The sequence below is a fragment of the Periplaneta americana genome, chromosome 4, assembly GCF_040183065.1.
Source record: "Periplaneta americana isolate PAMFEO1 chromosome 4, P.americana_PAMFEO1_priV1, whole genome shotgun sequence".
Taxonomy (NCBI): Eukaryota; Metazoa; Arthropoda; class Insecta; order Blattodea; family Blattidae; genus Periplaneta; species Periplaneta americana.
Window position 1 is genome coordinate 55,617,892 of NC_091120.1, and position 17,348 is coordinate 55,635,239.

General features: G+C 37.6%; 1 protein-coding gene across 1 annotated transcript in view; it reads right to left on the reverse strand.

The window, feature by feature from the left end:
• LOC138697816 (ankyrin repeat and SAM domain-containing protein 1A) overlaps positions 1 to 17,348 on the reverse strand; it is a 598,611-nt gene that overhangs the window by 302,236 nt on the left and 279,027 nt on the right. The window contains exon 6 of the mRNA XM_069823347.1: positions 14,065 to 14,291. Within this exon, the coding sequence (XP_069679448.1) occupies positions 14,065 to 14,291 (227 nt within the window). The remainder of the gene's footprint in view (positions 1 to 14,064; positions 14,292 to 17,348) is intronic.

Consider the following 17,348-nt stretch of genomic DNA (forward strand, 5'->3'; position numbering starts at 1 on the left):
TCCTGAACCATAAGAGAGGGTTTAGAGAAATGTTTCGTATAAAACTGCAGTGAATCAGTGACCTACAAGCAGTGGATGACGACTGACCGATCAACGCTTGAGACTATAATGAAACCCACAGACAAATTTTTCGACTATCTCTTGGAGAAACTTGGTGATTTACTGACTCACTCATTTATATCATCTGAACAAAGTTAAGTTTCTACGTGATATGAAATCATTTCTACAGCCATGCCTGCTTGTTGTGTTATACGACTTCGCTGAAAACTATTATTTCGTAATCCAAGATGAAATTCAGTCATATCACAGGACTAATATATCATAACGAATCGTCATCCGATACAGTCTCTATTAAAAATCTGGTAATAATTTCACACTGCCCGAAATATGACACTACAGCTGTACATCTGTTTCAAAAATATCTAATGGAGTCATTAAAACAAATATCTGTAATTCACCACAAAAATTATATATTTCTCCGATGGATTCTCTGCTCAGTATAAAAATAGAAAAAAATTTCCTGAACCTCACATTACATGAAGAAGATTTTGGATTTCCAACAGAATTGCATTATTTTTGCATATCGCATGGCAAAAGAGCATTCGACGTTGTAGGTGGGACACTTAAAAGGTTTGCGACTTGTGCTAGTTTGCAGAGACCATCCGATAAACAAATAACTACACCTAGGGAATTGTACGACTGGACGAGGCATCATCTCCCAAACATTAATACCGTTTATGTGACTAAAAAAGGCTATACTGAAGAGGAAAAAATGCTTGCTCTTCGATTTGCAAAATCCACCACAGTGCCTGGAACACAAGTTTCATACAGTCCTGCTGTTTAGGATGGGTATTATACTTGCTAAGCAGTTTTAAAATGCAGTTTAAACAACGCAGCACCCTGTCTGGAAAGATGATCAGGCTATTTCATCTCAGCAATGAAAGGTAAGCATTTCTTACAGAACTTCAGATTTAACAAAATCCATGTGACAATAATTTATTTCAGGTAATAATTTTAAAAATTCGAAATATGTACTACATGTTAAATTACATAGAGACATTCAAGAATATGATCAAATATAATTGAATACAACGAATGTGTGGGGCATAATTATCGCGACTTATACGGTTAGCTTACGCTTGCTGTGACATAATAATTTTTATCTTTATAACCTATGAAGATTCCAAGTTGAAACTTATCAGTTCATTATATCACTAATTGAGAAGTACTATATATTTTTTTCATTAAAATAGAGCCCCCGCATTTTTAAATAGGAATATATGAAAATTGTTTCACCATGTTTTTTTTGGTGTAATTGAATATAGGATGCAGAAAACAATATAAGTAATAAAAACTATCACATATTAAGAATGTATCACCCAATTTTTGTAAATTTATCTTGAGACGTTGTTGAGATATATAATTTTAATTGAAGCGGCGTGCTTACAAAAATATGATTTTTCTTCATGTTTGAAACGCCACTGACAGAAAACGAAAAGCACAGGACATATGAAACTCGGCAGTTTTAGTTAGCGCGGCAGGTCAAACAAACCCTCAAATTTTGAAAGAAATCTGAGTCGGTCGGGTTGAGTGCCTTGTTGATTTGATATGGAATGACTCATATGTTAAAAGTAGGACACTCTTATTGGAAGGCCTATACTTCTGCTCCTTCTGTAGCAAAATTAATATTTTTATTGTATTGGGTTATTTTACGACGCTGTATCAACATCTAGGTTATTTAGCGTCTGAATGGAATGAAGGTGATAATGCCGGTGAAATGAGTCCGGGGTCCAGCACCGAAAGTTACCCAGCATTTGCTAGTATTGGGATGAGGGAAAACCCCGGAAAAAACCTCAACCAGGTGACTTGCCCCGAACGGGATTCGAACCCGGGCCACCTGGTTTCGCGGCCAGACACGCAGCAAAATTAATATATTTATATAATAATGAATACTACATAAATATATTAACAGATGCCCAGACAGAGTCCATTCTGGTCACTATCCGACGCCAAAACACATTATTTTGAAACAACTGTCTACAGTGTAGGTCTAAATGCAATCAAGGAGAAAAGGTTAGACGCAACATCGAGTTAGTTTTATTTTTTGTAGTTTTAAACTAAAATAATGTTACTTTTACAGTTAAAATTTCTAATATCTCACATACACTACTTACAGAATAATCAATTCGTAATTAGGCCTACTGAAGATAATCAAAATCCTTTTAATCGCTTGGAAGAGAAATCGATGTACACGTGAGCAGATAATGACTAAGATTTGTATTTGTAGAATTCCTGAGAAATTTTCATCAAATAAAAGTGAGAAATTTGTAATTATTAGATTATTTGACTTACTAAACTCGTTTGAGAGACGTTCTTCGAAAATGGCACGTAAACTTGCCTACATTACCATGAGTGATTTTTCTTGCTGTTGTATTCTGTATAATAAAATAGACTAACTATATTTTAATGCATGTACACTCTGAATAAAATTCAGCGGTATTGTGCACATATTGTCAGAAACCATAGAAATTTAAATATTTGAATTCATTTACAAAATATTTTCAGGCAAAAATCGATGTAAATTTTGTTGAAAGGAATGCAAATATTTTCCCATTTTATTTTTCATCATAATTAATAAAGTAATTGGTATACGAACTAATTGGCTAGAGCAACGGTTTTCCAGTCCGGAAATGCCAGCAGGTTCAAATAAGCCCTAAAAATTTTCGGTGAACGGAGACTCTGCATAGGCAAGGTTTTGGCGGCATCCCATCATTCCACAACACTTCCATTAAGCACCACCAACATCGTTGTGCTCGGTGGTCTAGTGCTGCCATGCTAGCTAATGTATACGAAGTTCGCGGGTTCAAATCCAGAAGGGGCGATAATAATAATGGAAGTACATCCCGTGAGGCCCATGCCATAGATTTTCGGCACTTAAAGGAATTATTTGGAAATATGAGATGATGATGATGATGATGATGATGATCATCATCATCATCATCATCATCATCATCATCATCATCATCATCATCATCATCACTACCATCATTATCGCCGCCGCCGTCCCCACCACCACCATTCTGGTGTAATGTAGCTCCGACCACTATGGTGCACATTGGGAGTATCTAAGACTGTGAAGATAGGCCTAACTACTGCTAAGGAGCATTACTTCTAGAGGAAAAAGTTTAAAACTTTTGAACAAATAGACATAACGAAACGAAAAATATACCATCGAGTATAGTTCGTTCAATTTCCTCGAGTGCAGTTGGGCGTTCAAAGAAGTCCAGGAACTGCACACGAAGTTGCACGAACTATAGCCAAAGGACACCGTCACCGTAAACAACAGCACCAAATCGATCAAACCCTCAAGGCCGACGATACGAGTGGGACAAAACAAAACATACTTCGAAAACTGAGTTTCGGCGGCCTTTTATATACATAACTTCTTGAGATCAAACCGATCAAGACGTCTGAGGCGTCGATCCATTAAGAGCGACGAGGTAAACGTGAAAAAAAAAAAAATGATCCGGAATATATTGAATCCCAAGCTTTCAGTATAGGAGAAAACTAATGTTTACCTACTTAGATATAACACGCGGAGCAAGTTCGTTGCAATCGGCAAAGAAACATCTTCAGGTAGAACATTGAAAGTCAAGGAATATTATGAACAATAAAAAATCGATAATACGGGAATGGGTATTTAAAGTTGTGAATTCACTATAAAAAGTAAACTTGATACAACGTTAATACAAAATAATTTTATTTCCTAGAATATAGTCAATCAACCTATGAAGTTAAGCAATAAATAAATAAATAAATAAATAAAAGGATACAAGGATAATATATAAAAAAGAAAGGAAGAAAGGAATTAAAAAGAATTAACTAAAAAAAGAAACGAATAAAGAAATAAACAAATGAAGAAATAAATAAATAAAATTAAATAAAGAAACTTAAGGATACAAGGATAAATGTATAAAGAAAGAAAAGAAGAAAGGAATAAAAAAGGAATGACCTAAAGAAAGAAAAGAATATAGATATCAACAAATGAAGAAATAAACAAGTGAATAAATAAATAAATAAATAAATAAATAAATAAATAAATAAATAAATAAATAAATAAATAAATAAATAAATAAATATTACCTCAAACTCTCCAGCAATATCTTTCACATATGCACCATTTTGAAGGCGTTGAATAATAAGTTTACTTTGTCAGAAATACTCAGATGTGAACGTGTTTGTGACATGATGCCTTACCGGTATATGGGGGTTTAGTTTCTCGTCACAACAACAGACTACGTTGTACTGTTTTTCTGCTTTCTTTAGACTCAAATGCATACTACTAAATAGGCGGGCGGAGCAGTGTACTACAGGTACTGGGTTTAATACCGCAAGTCTAGGATATAATACTATGTAAGGTACGGTAACCAGAAAGCGATTAAGTTATATGAAATAAAAATACACTTAAAACTCAGACGTTTTTGTTCGTAGCAAGCTTAATTTACTAAATTGGAAAATAATCTATATCTTTACTAAATGAATTAAAATCAAGACACTATCAATATTATGAAATACTACTCATATCAGACAACTAGCAAATAAATTAAGCAGATTACAATATAATATAGTGGCGTTAAAATGCACAATGACAATCGCCAATTCAGGCGTCTGCATCAAACAAATCCACGTCAATATAAAGGAAACAGTTAGGGAATTCATATCAGCGTGAGCATATTCATAAATTTATTTTCCATAACAAACTTGGCGTAAAAATGAGAAAATATTTGCATTCGTTTCAACAATATTCACACCAGTTTTGTCTGAAAAATATGTAGCACATAAATTCAAATATTTAAATTTGCAAGCTCCTATCCACGTGTCAACAAATCCTATGAATGTTATTTACAGTACGCATATATTGTAAAGTGATTACATTGAGGAATGAGAAACACAATTTCCAGTGCAATTAGTTAAATGTTTTAAAAGGCTCCAGCTCTAATGACAAAACATTGATGAAGTCAACTCATACCAATTTAAACTCATCAACACAATATCGTAAAACGCCAAGAATTAAGTCCGTAGCACTTTATGAAAATGTAAATAAAATATAACAAAATACGAGTAATTCACACGCTCAACTGGATAAGGACTGCCACAAGCAATATTTCCTTAAATAACAGAGCAGAAAATTGTACACATTCGTGTGGAAATTGAGATGCTTTTTATTTAATGAACCTTTTCACAATAGCTGTATGAGATAACACGGTGTTAATAATAGGCTAACTTGCAAAACACGAGAGAAATCAAAATACATGAAGCAAATATGCAAAACAGCTGCTTTGTCCGGCGCAAATGCCAAATGACTAGCAATAAATAGAAATAAAATTTAAATTATATTTGCACATTTCTTCACAGCACGATATGTACTTTATTTTTATTTGAATATGTTATATTTAGTCCGTCGCGGTGGCTCTGAGATAGGGTACGCGCTGCTCATCCAAGCGGTCTGTGCTTTGATTCCCTGAGTGGATAATAGAAGAAATTTATCTTACGTTTAAAGAACCGGGTGATTATCCTAAGATGTACAGTGGACTCTCCTAAGTTCGACAAAACAGAATTGAAAGTTCAGTCCAGTAAGGGTAGTGGGTGTGGCAGGTAAAATGAATACAAATTCTTATTGGTTATCCATCAACGAATACAGTATTGTACTTGCATTTCCTGCCCGCCCCGAGACTTGTGTATGCGTTTCTAGTACGACAGTGGGTTTCGACAGTTCCGTCTCACAAAGGCACAATTCTCAAAAATAGAAAAAGAAGAGTTCATTAATTTAAAATCAGTGATCAATATGGATGTCCTAATCAATAAAATATTCTCTTTTCCTTTAACAAAAGTATCACTACAAGACACAGAACCAATTCCCATTCAAATGGCAAACCCATTTCTTAGTGCTTGTATAGGGGCGAGTCTAATTCTCCTACGTAAGCAGTCGAACTATAGGATGTCGAACTTATGAGCTTCCACTGTACCTGCGATGGCCCTGTGACGTACTAATCCCACAGCCAGAGAGGTCCGCAAAATATGGATGTGCCTAGTTCGATATACAGAAAATATCTCCCATTTCCTAACAGCATAGGCTTGTAAGTCGGTAAAATAATAATAATAATAATAATAATAATAATAATAATAATAATAATAATAATAATAATAATAATCCGTGGCGCTACAGCCCATGAAGAGCCTAGACCGACCAGCCAGCTGCTGGCCTCACGCCCACATGCCGAAGCAGAGGTGGACAATCAGCCAACCAGAATGGAGGTATCGTGTGGTTAGCACGACGATCCCCCCAGCCGTTATAGCTGTATTCGCAACCGCATTTCGCTACCTATCGTAGCTCCCCAAGTGCATCACGATGCTGGGTGGGCACTCGTCCCATACACTGGCCGAAATTTCATGAGAAAATTTCTTCCCCTATGAGGAATCGAACCAGCGCGCATTCCATAACGCGAGTTCTAGGCAGGATGCCTTAGATCACGACGTCACGGCGCGGGACAAGTCGGTAAAATACGGGACATAAAATAGGTAAAAAATATTTATTATTTAACGTTCTACCAAATATGAGGTTAGCAGTCTTGGTAGCTAAGTTGGAAAGCACTGGCTTACTTCTACTCCAGATTCGAGTTGGATTCATATTTTATTGTTTCTGCAGCTCATCTATGGAACTCTCTACCACAGGATGTCAGAGACTGTGGAACATTATCAAGTTTTAGAAATAATTTAAACTGCACTTTTTCAATTCCGATTCCCTTAAATTGCAAGCCCATTTCTCTGCTACAGTTACAATAAAGAATATATACAATATGTCCACAGAAACACTCCGTGATTACAAACGGCTAAGCCTATAATTTCATAACGGTGTACGTTAAAAACTTTATACTAGTATCATAAGAAAGGACTACTCAAAGAATTCCTGTTTTGAATATTGCGGTACGTCTAGCAGCAGAAGCTGTTAATATGGATTTCGTTTGTTCGACTTTAAATCTTTTGTTATTTTTGCATTATTGCATTGTAGCAAATGTTCGTGATCATCTTAAAGAATTGACAGGACGGTGGATGGCGCACGCTGAAGACCAAGACAACGACTTCTGAAAGTGGCCACCGAGGTCCCCCGACTTGAATGTCTGTGATTTCTTATGAGGTTACATAAAAGGTTATAATTTATGTACTTTCATCGCCTTAGAATCTGCAAGCGCTGTAACATTGTATCTCAGATGCTACTGAGTCCATTCCAATGGATAAGCATGTTGGAGCGTGTGTGGCGTGAGTGAGAATGTCGCCTTGATGTCTGCTGTGTGACACTGAATGGATGTGATCTATGCAATACTGGGTGTTCATTTCAAAGTGTGTCATGACGTCACTGTTGTGAGTCAGCGATTTGAAGCGAGTTTCAGCTTTTATGTCAGAGAAGTTGCCTATTAATCAAGGCGTTCAATCTGAACTTGAGAACGTGTACGGTACAGTGAAACTTGTGTAATTCGAATCTGAAGGGCATAAGAAAAAATTCGAATTATGGAAAAATTCGAATTAAAAAATGGTACTGCAGAAGGCAAACTACAGGTGTACTGTATGTACTATGTATTACTATAACATTTCAAGACAACAGGGTATTATAATACAAGAAAATATAGTATACTGTATAATGATAGGCCTATTACATAAATACAGTACGGTACAGTAATTAGTAAACATTTATGCACAACACATACAGTAGTTAAAAAACATACCTTACTAGGCCTTTGTTAAGTAGGATGTGATTTTAGTCTGCTTCTTTTTATTAATTTGCTGGGTTACTGTAAAGTCCTCCAGATTATTTAATGCATCAAACAGAGAACCATGCACATTTTGGTGTCCCTGAATGAATCTTCTTAGCTCTCGGAAGTGAAAGATCGGGGTTTCGGAGTTTGTGAAAAGCAATGCACAGTGATCGTTTTAACTGAGTACGGTAACTGTACTTTCGAGGTAAATGACACTCCAAGGGTTGTCAACCCGCACTGGGACCACTTTCTCCGAAAAGGAGATACAATGCATTCCCGGTTCCAGCCTCCAACCCCTATGGTCAGGTCAATTTGTTACAGTACTGGCTCGTTCCGCCTTTGCCATATTTCACTGTAAAACTCATGTCATTCTGGATTTTTTTTCTTCGAATTAAACAAAATTATGTTAGAATAAAAGACGATATTTATGCACTGTTTCCATAGAAAATTCAAGGGGACAAAGGAAAACTTCGAAATAAAGAATAATTCGAATTAAAAACGTTCGAATTACACAAGTTTCACTGTATAACTTGGACGTCGTAGCAACAGATGGCGGTCTGTACGGTCTGTGTGCTACCATAACCTCTTTCGAACTGTGTTTTGCGCGGCCAAGTCGTACGCAGGGTATTTGTTATCATCGGTTGCGTACGGCAACATTCCACAATACAAATCAAATGCTCCGTGTCCATGTTGACCGTCGAAGTTAATGTCAACAAATACGTAAGAAATCGTCTTAACCCTCTCCCCATATCCTAACAGTAAGAAAAAAACCCACCTCAGTACATGTTTCCAAACAGTTCACATTCCTGCCACTACCGGCGTTACCGTACATATCAGCAAGTACTCTTCAGAATGAACGCCGTACTTGCTATGCAACTTCTCTGACACATAGGTAATACACCTCTGCGGAAGTGTAGGAAGATTGAATTCTCTAGGCTCATCGACTAGCCATATGACGGCATACAGCGAGCCATGACTTTGAACTGAACACCCAGTATAATTTATTCTGCGTTGCTTTCTTGGTGTCACCATTTTCATAAATATCCGACTCCAGACAGAGCCGATATACCCGTTTATAAGCACGGAGGTTTTCTGTGGACACTGTAGACCTATATTTTTCACCATCACTATACTCCCCGGAAAGAGATGCACAACAGCCCAAACGTACTGATGTTGAAAAGAGACTCATCTATGTATGAACCTTGGATTCCTTATTTTACCAAGCAGTATAGCATCTTGGCTAATCGTTGGTCAGTACACGGATTTCGTGGTACCATCACCAAATACACCTATAACCTTTTAAAATCTAAAGGATTCACATTTTACAATGTTGAGAAAATTCTTAGATAAACTCTAAAGGATTCAATTCAAATTTTGTAATTTCATCTCTATTTCAAGTAATATGATTTCACCTTCACTTTAATTTTCTTTTGAAATTTATTGTATGTATTTGCATTGTTTCATTGTAAACTTTTATATATGTACAGAGCATATCAAAAGTCCGGTAACACTTTCAATATTTTATTACACAAAAACTACTAATGATAGCACTTTCAAACACACGTCAGTTTAAAGTCAAACTCTCAAAGTTCGTTTTACACCTTACAGAGATTCAATGTGTGAACCACGAGTGATTCGGCAGATGTTCAAACGATAATCAAACTCTTCCCATACCCTTTTCAACATATCCTCTGTGAGCGTGGCGGCAGCTTCTCGAATTCTGCATGTGACTTTTTTCTATGGGGGTCACTAAAGGACCGTGTGTTTGTACCGCCTTTGCCACGTGATTTAGAGGAACTAAAAACCAGAATTCGAGAAGCTGCCGCCACGGTCACAGAGACTATGTTGAAAAGGGTATGGAAAGAGTTTGATTATCGTTTGGACATCGCCGAGTCACTCGTGGTTCACACATTGAATCTCTGTAAGGTCTAAAACGAACTTTGAGAATTTGACTTTAAACTGACGTGTGTTTGAAAGTGCTATCATTAATAGTTTTTGTGTAATAAAATATTGAAACTTTTGATATGCCCTGTATTTGTTTTCTGGATCCTTGTGGTCACCATTATTGAAGGGTAGGTAGTTTTGTTTTATAAATCCGACATATATATAAACTAAACACAGTTTTTACACAAAAAAATATATGCTATCTGTAACTCTTGTAAAAAGTTTAATGAACTTATATAGGAGAGGAGAGAAGTTATAATTGAATCGCTTATTTAAGAAAGGCCCTTTGTCCACAAAATAGGCATTTTCATTTTATTGTATGAATGAAATCCTTATACCAAGGCGCTTCGTATAGGCAAGAAAGGCCGCATGTCCAACTCATTATGTGTGTAATGTGGGGTTTCATAATAACTGTTTATTTACGAATGGCCCTATGTCCTGGAGTAAAGACCTTTCATAAATAAACTTGGGTTGGTAATGGTTGGTGAACGGAAATTCGAAGTATGTAGGAAAGCATTCATGAGTCTGTTAGCTGTTGGTGAGAAGACGGTAAGGAGGTTACAGAAAGACATTTTATTGGATAAATCCCCAGGGGACAACAGAGGCAAACAACAGAACCAGAAGACTATTCCAATCACTACAGTGATGCAAGTAAAAGATCACATTGCAAGTTTTCCCTTCAAAACAATTCATTACTCTTCCAAGGAAGTACACTACCTTGATGCAAAGTTAGACATTAAAAAATGTATACCCTTTTTAAGGAGAAATATCCAGATTGTTCTGTAAAATATGACTTTTACTATAACATTTTTAAAGGGCATTTTGACTACAGGTTTGGTAGACCGCAGACAGATACATGTTGTGAATTCGAGGAGCTTTAGGTCCGTGTTAAGAGTCCTGCTCTTAATGAAACTGCTAAGAGAGTGGCAGAACTAATTGTTCACAAAAGGAGCAATAAATTTTATGCATCAGTGAAGGAAATGAAGGAATAATCCAAAGATAAAGACAACGTTCTATGCTTAGCCATTGATTATATGCATAATATATCTCTGCCTCATATTCCAATCCAGCAGGTGTTTTACTTACGGCCGCTGACACTGAATGTATTTTCTATTCACAATGTTAAGTCTGGTGAGGCCTACTTCTTTGTATATCATGAAGGCATTGCAAGGAAAGGGAGTAGTGAAATATGCTCTTTCTAGCTCACATATGTGAGGAAGGAGGTGTCAAGCAACATCAATGAGCTGTATATTTACAGTGATAATGCAGCAGGACAAAACAAAAATGATGCCATGTTTTGCTTCTTGATGGCACGTCTTGCGGATATGGGCCACTTTTCAAGAGTTGTGTACAGACTATCAATACGTGGACATTCATACCAGCCAAATGACAGGGATTTTGGTACGGTGAAGCGCAGCCTAAACAAAGTGGATAGACATTATACAGTCAGAGATGTGATAGAAATTATTGCAAATGCAAGCCACAAATTTCGTGTTAGGTTTGTTAGAAATGAAGACATCTTGGATTTTCAAACCTGTTGCTTCACTATGTATAAGAGATCTCCAGTATCGGAAGAAAGTCAAGTTCACAGATTGAAGAATTCTAAGAAAGGGAATAGAGAAGTCTTTGCAATATCAACATACCACGAGTTCATCTGGACAAAAGGAACAAAGGGATAGGTAGAGGCATTACCTTACATCGGAGGACTAAAAACCAAGCACTTTCTATATGCATTTGGAGCAGAAATAGTTTTGCCAAACCAAAAGGCTTACACTAATTGTCAACCAATTGCAAAGGACAAGGTTTGTGATATGAAATCGCTTTTGTCATACATTCCCGGAGACAAAAGCGAATTGTTTCGCACTCTCACATCTTCATAGCCAAGAACGCAAAGTAAAAAGCATGGGAAGGAACACAGAAGGGAAAGGGGGAAAAAGCAAAGGAAACACAGGCCTACATCTCATGTTTACTCTTATTTTTGTAATAAATGTTTCATTGAAGAATGGAGGAAATGCGTTTATTTAAGAAAGGCCCTTTGTCCAGCCTTTTCAAAAAGCTGTATGCTTGACAGTTTTGATGATAGTAAACTGAAAATTTTCCCTTTACCTTCTAGTATAACATACCATGTTTTGAGATTTTAAAAATATTTAGTATTGTCAATAAACAGTTTTCTTTAATTTCCCATAAAAACATGTTTTTGGACAACGGGCCTTTCATAAATAAGTGATTCAATTTTGTCTCGCTAGATTTCGTTCTGATCCACTGTGCGACTGTGTGATGCAAGTTGTGCGCGCTGCGCGGCTCGCTAACCTGTACTGACTTGTAATGTAAAGGCTGGTTCACAATAAACCGGAAACGAGAACCAGAATGAAAACGAGAAGCAGAGGACGTGAATGTGAAAATTTTTGATTCACAATAAACCGAGAACGTAGACGACTATGCATATCGATATGCATGTCAATAACGATATGTAAAGTTGATATTACGCATTCCGATGTTATTTGTGTATAATTGACCAATGGCGTTCTCTCATGAGTACAAGGCAACCAACATACACACAAATTAACCAACTTCGAAATTTCAACTGAAACATTTCATTAGGTACGGTACTATAAATATGCTCATGCATCTTTATTATCACAACCTATTTTAAGTCTACCATAACGTAAAATAATTAGAGAAGAAATATTTGTAATAGAACAAAAATGAACACAACAGTAGTTATTGAATTGAAGCATGAATATGTAGTGTGTAATACAACCAATACAGTAATAAAATATGATTCGCTTCCGATCGGTGTTCAAAGATGCAGCTGTTAAAAACCACGTATTCTCCTTCATTTTCTCATCTTTATACGAGGCGCGTCGCTTATCGTGAACGTGAGGATTTTCCTCAACACTCAATATTAGAATCTCATCAAATAAAACTTGCTCCATGATGCACAGCACAGAACAAAATAATGCATAGGTTATGTCACGGTCTTCTTGCTACAAAATATACGACGACAAAGTAGCTTTTAGATGGCAATAGAATGAATCTAGTGGGCTGTGATCGGAAACGTGAACGCCAAAGTTGAAACTTGGCCAACTCTCCTTTCCCGATCCCGGGCTCCGGCAAGCTTTTCGTTAATTGTGAATGCTCACATTTAAATGTACACATTTTAATAATTTTACCGTTTTCGTTTTCGTTCCGATTCTCTTTTCCGGTTTATTGTGAACCAGCCTTAACACTCAAAGGGATTCGCGAGAAAACCGACAACCGAGTGGAGCACTCACGCTCACATTGAGCAGCTCGGCTCGGCGCTCATTTTCCTATTCTGACTAGCGAATGGCCGTGTTACATTACAATTAGAGTTGGGCAACACGATTCTTTTTCAGAAGTCGATTCCAACGATTCAATCTTACATTACGAATCGATTCTAACGATTCGTTCACGATTCTTCTCAGTCTGCGATTCCAACTATTCTTTTGAATCGTCAACGAGTTCACGATTCTTCCTACCCTGCGATTCCAACGATTCGTCAACGAACGACTTACAGGACACTTTCCTTTGCAAACCACGCGTAGAACAAAAACGTTCTACATCTCTCGCATAGATGGCATAAGAGGCGAGACAAATTATTGTCTCTTTCTCATTGGCTGGAACTTCGCTGGAAGCATTCAGCATGACCTCCATTAGTCTACAAAATTACCCAAGATAATGTTTCTAAATTATAATTTATCAACTGAACCTTATTACGAAGTACATTTTTTGCATTACATATCTATTTAACTATGCAAATTTCAGGTTTGTGTTCATTATTTTCCATACTTAACAAATGCAGTATTTTGATTTCACTCTCGCTCGGGAGTATTCGGCACGGTTCGGAAATGTCCGTTGACAGGTTACATCAAACAAGTAAATAGAATCGTGGGTTACGATACCATGTCAATTCGTTACTATTCTTTTGAACGACGATTCGTTACGATTCTTTTGAAAGACGATTCGTTGATACCACGAATCGATTCTTACGATTCTTTATTATTAGTCGTTCGAATGAACGATTCGTTCACGAATCGACCCAACTCTAATTACAATATTCGCCCCAAGTCAGTCGCTGACTTAAGTCACTGCCAGGAGAAAAAGCCAGAAATGTCGAAAGACAACCTGGGGACATTAGAAAAAACTTTTAAATATTTAAGTATTAAAATTTTACGGGTCGAAGTCAATTTCGAAAGCAAACGTAAAACAGTAATCTCTTTCTTCTTTATTCGCAAATGTGTGTTCTCTGAAATATGGCAAAAATGAGTTAGTTTTGAGTGCAACGTACTCTTAATGATGGCGGTGATGTCATGGGTGACGTGAGCAGGAAACTGGCCGAGCAGATCCATGACGGTGTTGTGCTGCGAGTCACGGATGCCGAGGTCCACGCCGCCGTCCAGCAGGGTGCGCACCACCTCCACCTTGCCGCAGAGCGCCGCTTCGTGCAGCGCCGTGCCGCCTGCTGTCCGCACGTTCACGTCCAGTCCAGCGGCCAGCAGCACAGCTACCACTGCTCTGTGGACACACATGCACACACTTATTGTAACAAGGCATTATTTTATCTTCCCACACGAATGCAGAGGTAGCTCCTAAGTGAAATGTCACCTCACCTCACCTCATCTCCTATCAACCCACCACACAGTCTCATCCCACTCAATGCCATAACCTCCCGTTCCCTACCGCCCCATCCAATCCCACCCCACTCTATTTCAACCCATTCCATATCTTCTCATCCGTTCCCATCTTATTCCATTCTATTCCAGCCTATTTCAAGATTTTCTCTTCATGTCACTTCTCGCCCCGTGTCTTCCTAACCTGCTCATTCCATGTACAGAGTGATTCACGATTAACTACTGTTCTCCAACCAGGAGATAAACAGTGAAAGGAATGTGCTTACTATTGCGTCATCTATTGGAGCGAAGTACAGGGACATCACTTTATTTTTACCAACATTTTTAACATTAACCTGCCTATGCTCGGAAACACTGTTGCCTCCTTCCATTACAGGAGTTTGATGTTACTAGTGCAATATGTAAAAAAATCATTTTACTAGGTATAGGAGGAGAGAAAAGTAGTGTATCCATTTATGTTGTAGGGAAATACGATATAACGATTTTCAGTTTGATCATCACTTTTACGGAATTTATCAAAATACAGTAGAGTAGTAACATTTTTTTTTTCAAAAACTCAGCTTTTCAGGCGGCTATGTTCGTTATGTAATGTCTACTTTATTTAGCATATTAATTATTGATGTTAGCATACAATATAGAGAGTGCATTTAAATTGAGGGGATCGTAAGTAAAGGGCTGTAAGTGCACTTAAGTTATTTTTGAGAAAATGGGGTTTAAATATTTAAGCTTTCGTAAAATCGGTGAAATTTTTATTTAAATTTTAATGTGTGATGCGATTAAAATATCCCTTTGCCACTAAAATTTTAGATACTTTTGCTTACGCTGGATGCACTTAACTCATGTTATTACAAACGTCACTAGCATTCCTTTGCTTCTAGCCACCTCAATTCAAAAAAAGCTAATCCGAATTTTTAAACAAGTTGCTGAAAATGGTTGCCGTTCATTACAATGCAGGCTTCCATTCAGTACGCATATTATTAAAAACATCTTGAAGCATATTCTCTGAAATTGAATTTATCGTTTCTTGAATATAATTTTTTAGTACGATATTATTAATATAGGTTCTTTCTTCTATAGAAAACGCAATCATATTTATGAAACACACTATACACTGCAGTGTTTACTTCACTGCTTGAAGACTTCGAATGCAACAGCGGCCGTAAGTTTGTCTGTCTGACGGGAGCAAGGACATTAGTGAAGGGGTGAGAGTGAAGTACATTCAGAAATGCAGGTACAATAAAAATGCAAGTAAAAATAAAATGATGTCCCTGTAGATAGATACTATTAGAGTTATAACGTCAGTTTAAAAATCATGCGCTCTCCTGCATATGTTATTTCCTGTATGGAGGGATTAAAAGACCAGGGGATTAACCGTGATCTAATTTTGTAACTAGGGTAGTATAAAAATGTGTATATCAGTGTTCTTGTTTGTGCTATGACAGCTAGCCAATAGAGATACTAGTACCCACGTGTGTGACCTTATGACATCTTATGACATCAACATTCATTCACAGCATTACCCCGCTCCCTCTCATTCCCTGGAGACTTTCTCGTGGTTGGAGTACAGTACCCGCGCTTTAGGAATCAGTTATATACGCCGTGTTGAACATAAAGTGTCTTGTGAACATGGCTCCGATTATCAACCTTAAGAAGTTAGAGCCAACTGAATCCTATGAAAGTAATAACTGGTTTTGAGCAGAACTAAGAATTATACACTTAAAATACAATTACATACTTACTTATAGCCTTTAAGGAATCCGGAGGTTCATTGCCACCCTCACATAAGCCCGCCATTGGCCCCTATCTTGAGCAAGATAAATCCAGTCTCTACCATCATAACCCACCTCCCTCAAACCCATTTTAATATTATCCTCCCATCTATGTCTCGGCCTCACCAAAACCCTTTTCCCTCCGACCTGCCAACTAATGCTCCATATGCATTTTTGGATTCGCCCATACGTGCTACATGCCGGTTCTATTCAGGTTATGTTCTCTGTCTAGTGATATTGTTGGCTGCATGTTGATCGTTTATTATTTTTATATCCAATACTAGAAGGATCGCTTATGAATAAATTACGAAGACACAATTCGAAATATACCATAGCATATTGTCCACAGAGTTAGTTCTATAGTAGCGCGTCACCCTCCAGACTAACCGGCCCGGGTTCGATTCCCGGCGAGGTCAGGAATTTTTATGTAAAATTTCTACCTCCGGACAAGGAGAGATAGTGATGTAGGCCTACAACTTCTAATCACTAAATTGTTCATCAATATGCCTGGGTTAAATCCCAAATCTCTCCGCAGTGCGTATGAGTGAATAGTCAGTCGGATTGGGACGTAAAGCCTGGCGGCGTCCTTGATGCTATTCGACAGAAGTAGGCTACGTGCAGGCACCGGGTTTCCCCTTCTCCCTTCCTCACCAACATCATACCCATTCCTACACTACACTTACACATACACTCATCCTAGTATACGACGTTACTGTTCACAGATACACATCATGCATAACATGGCCAGCCAAAATGGTGTGCAACTTGAAAATGAGTCACAGTCCTGCCATCTATCCGCAATATGCGGAACCCGAATCACGCAAGTGAAGTGGGTAGGCATTAGAGAAACACACACGCCACTAGCATATTTCATAAAGCAGAATGACTGCTTCACCTCGGCCGCAATTCGCGGCGACAAGATCACAATGTAAACATAGGGTCTGGTTCTATTCATAACCGTGAATTGCGTCTATTGGTATGATGTACTGGTACTCTTCTTTTTATCGAAATGTAAATGGTGATCATCGAAGAAATTAAAGAGACGATGCTGTATAGCATGTTCTAGTCAAAACGTGAAAAACTGCCTGCAATATTAAGAGCAAGCAGCCACAGTGGCCTAGTGGCTAGAGAGCTGGACTTATAATCGTGTGGTCCCGGGTTCGATCCCCGGT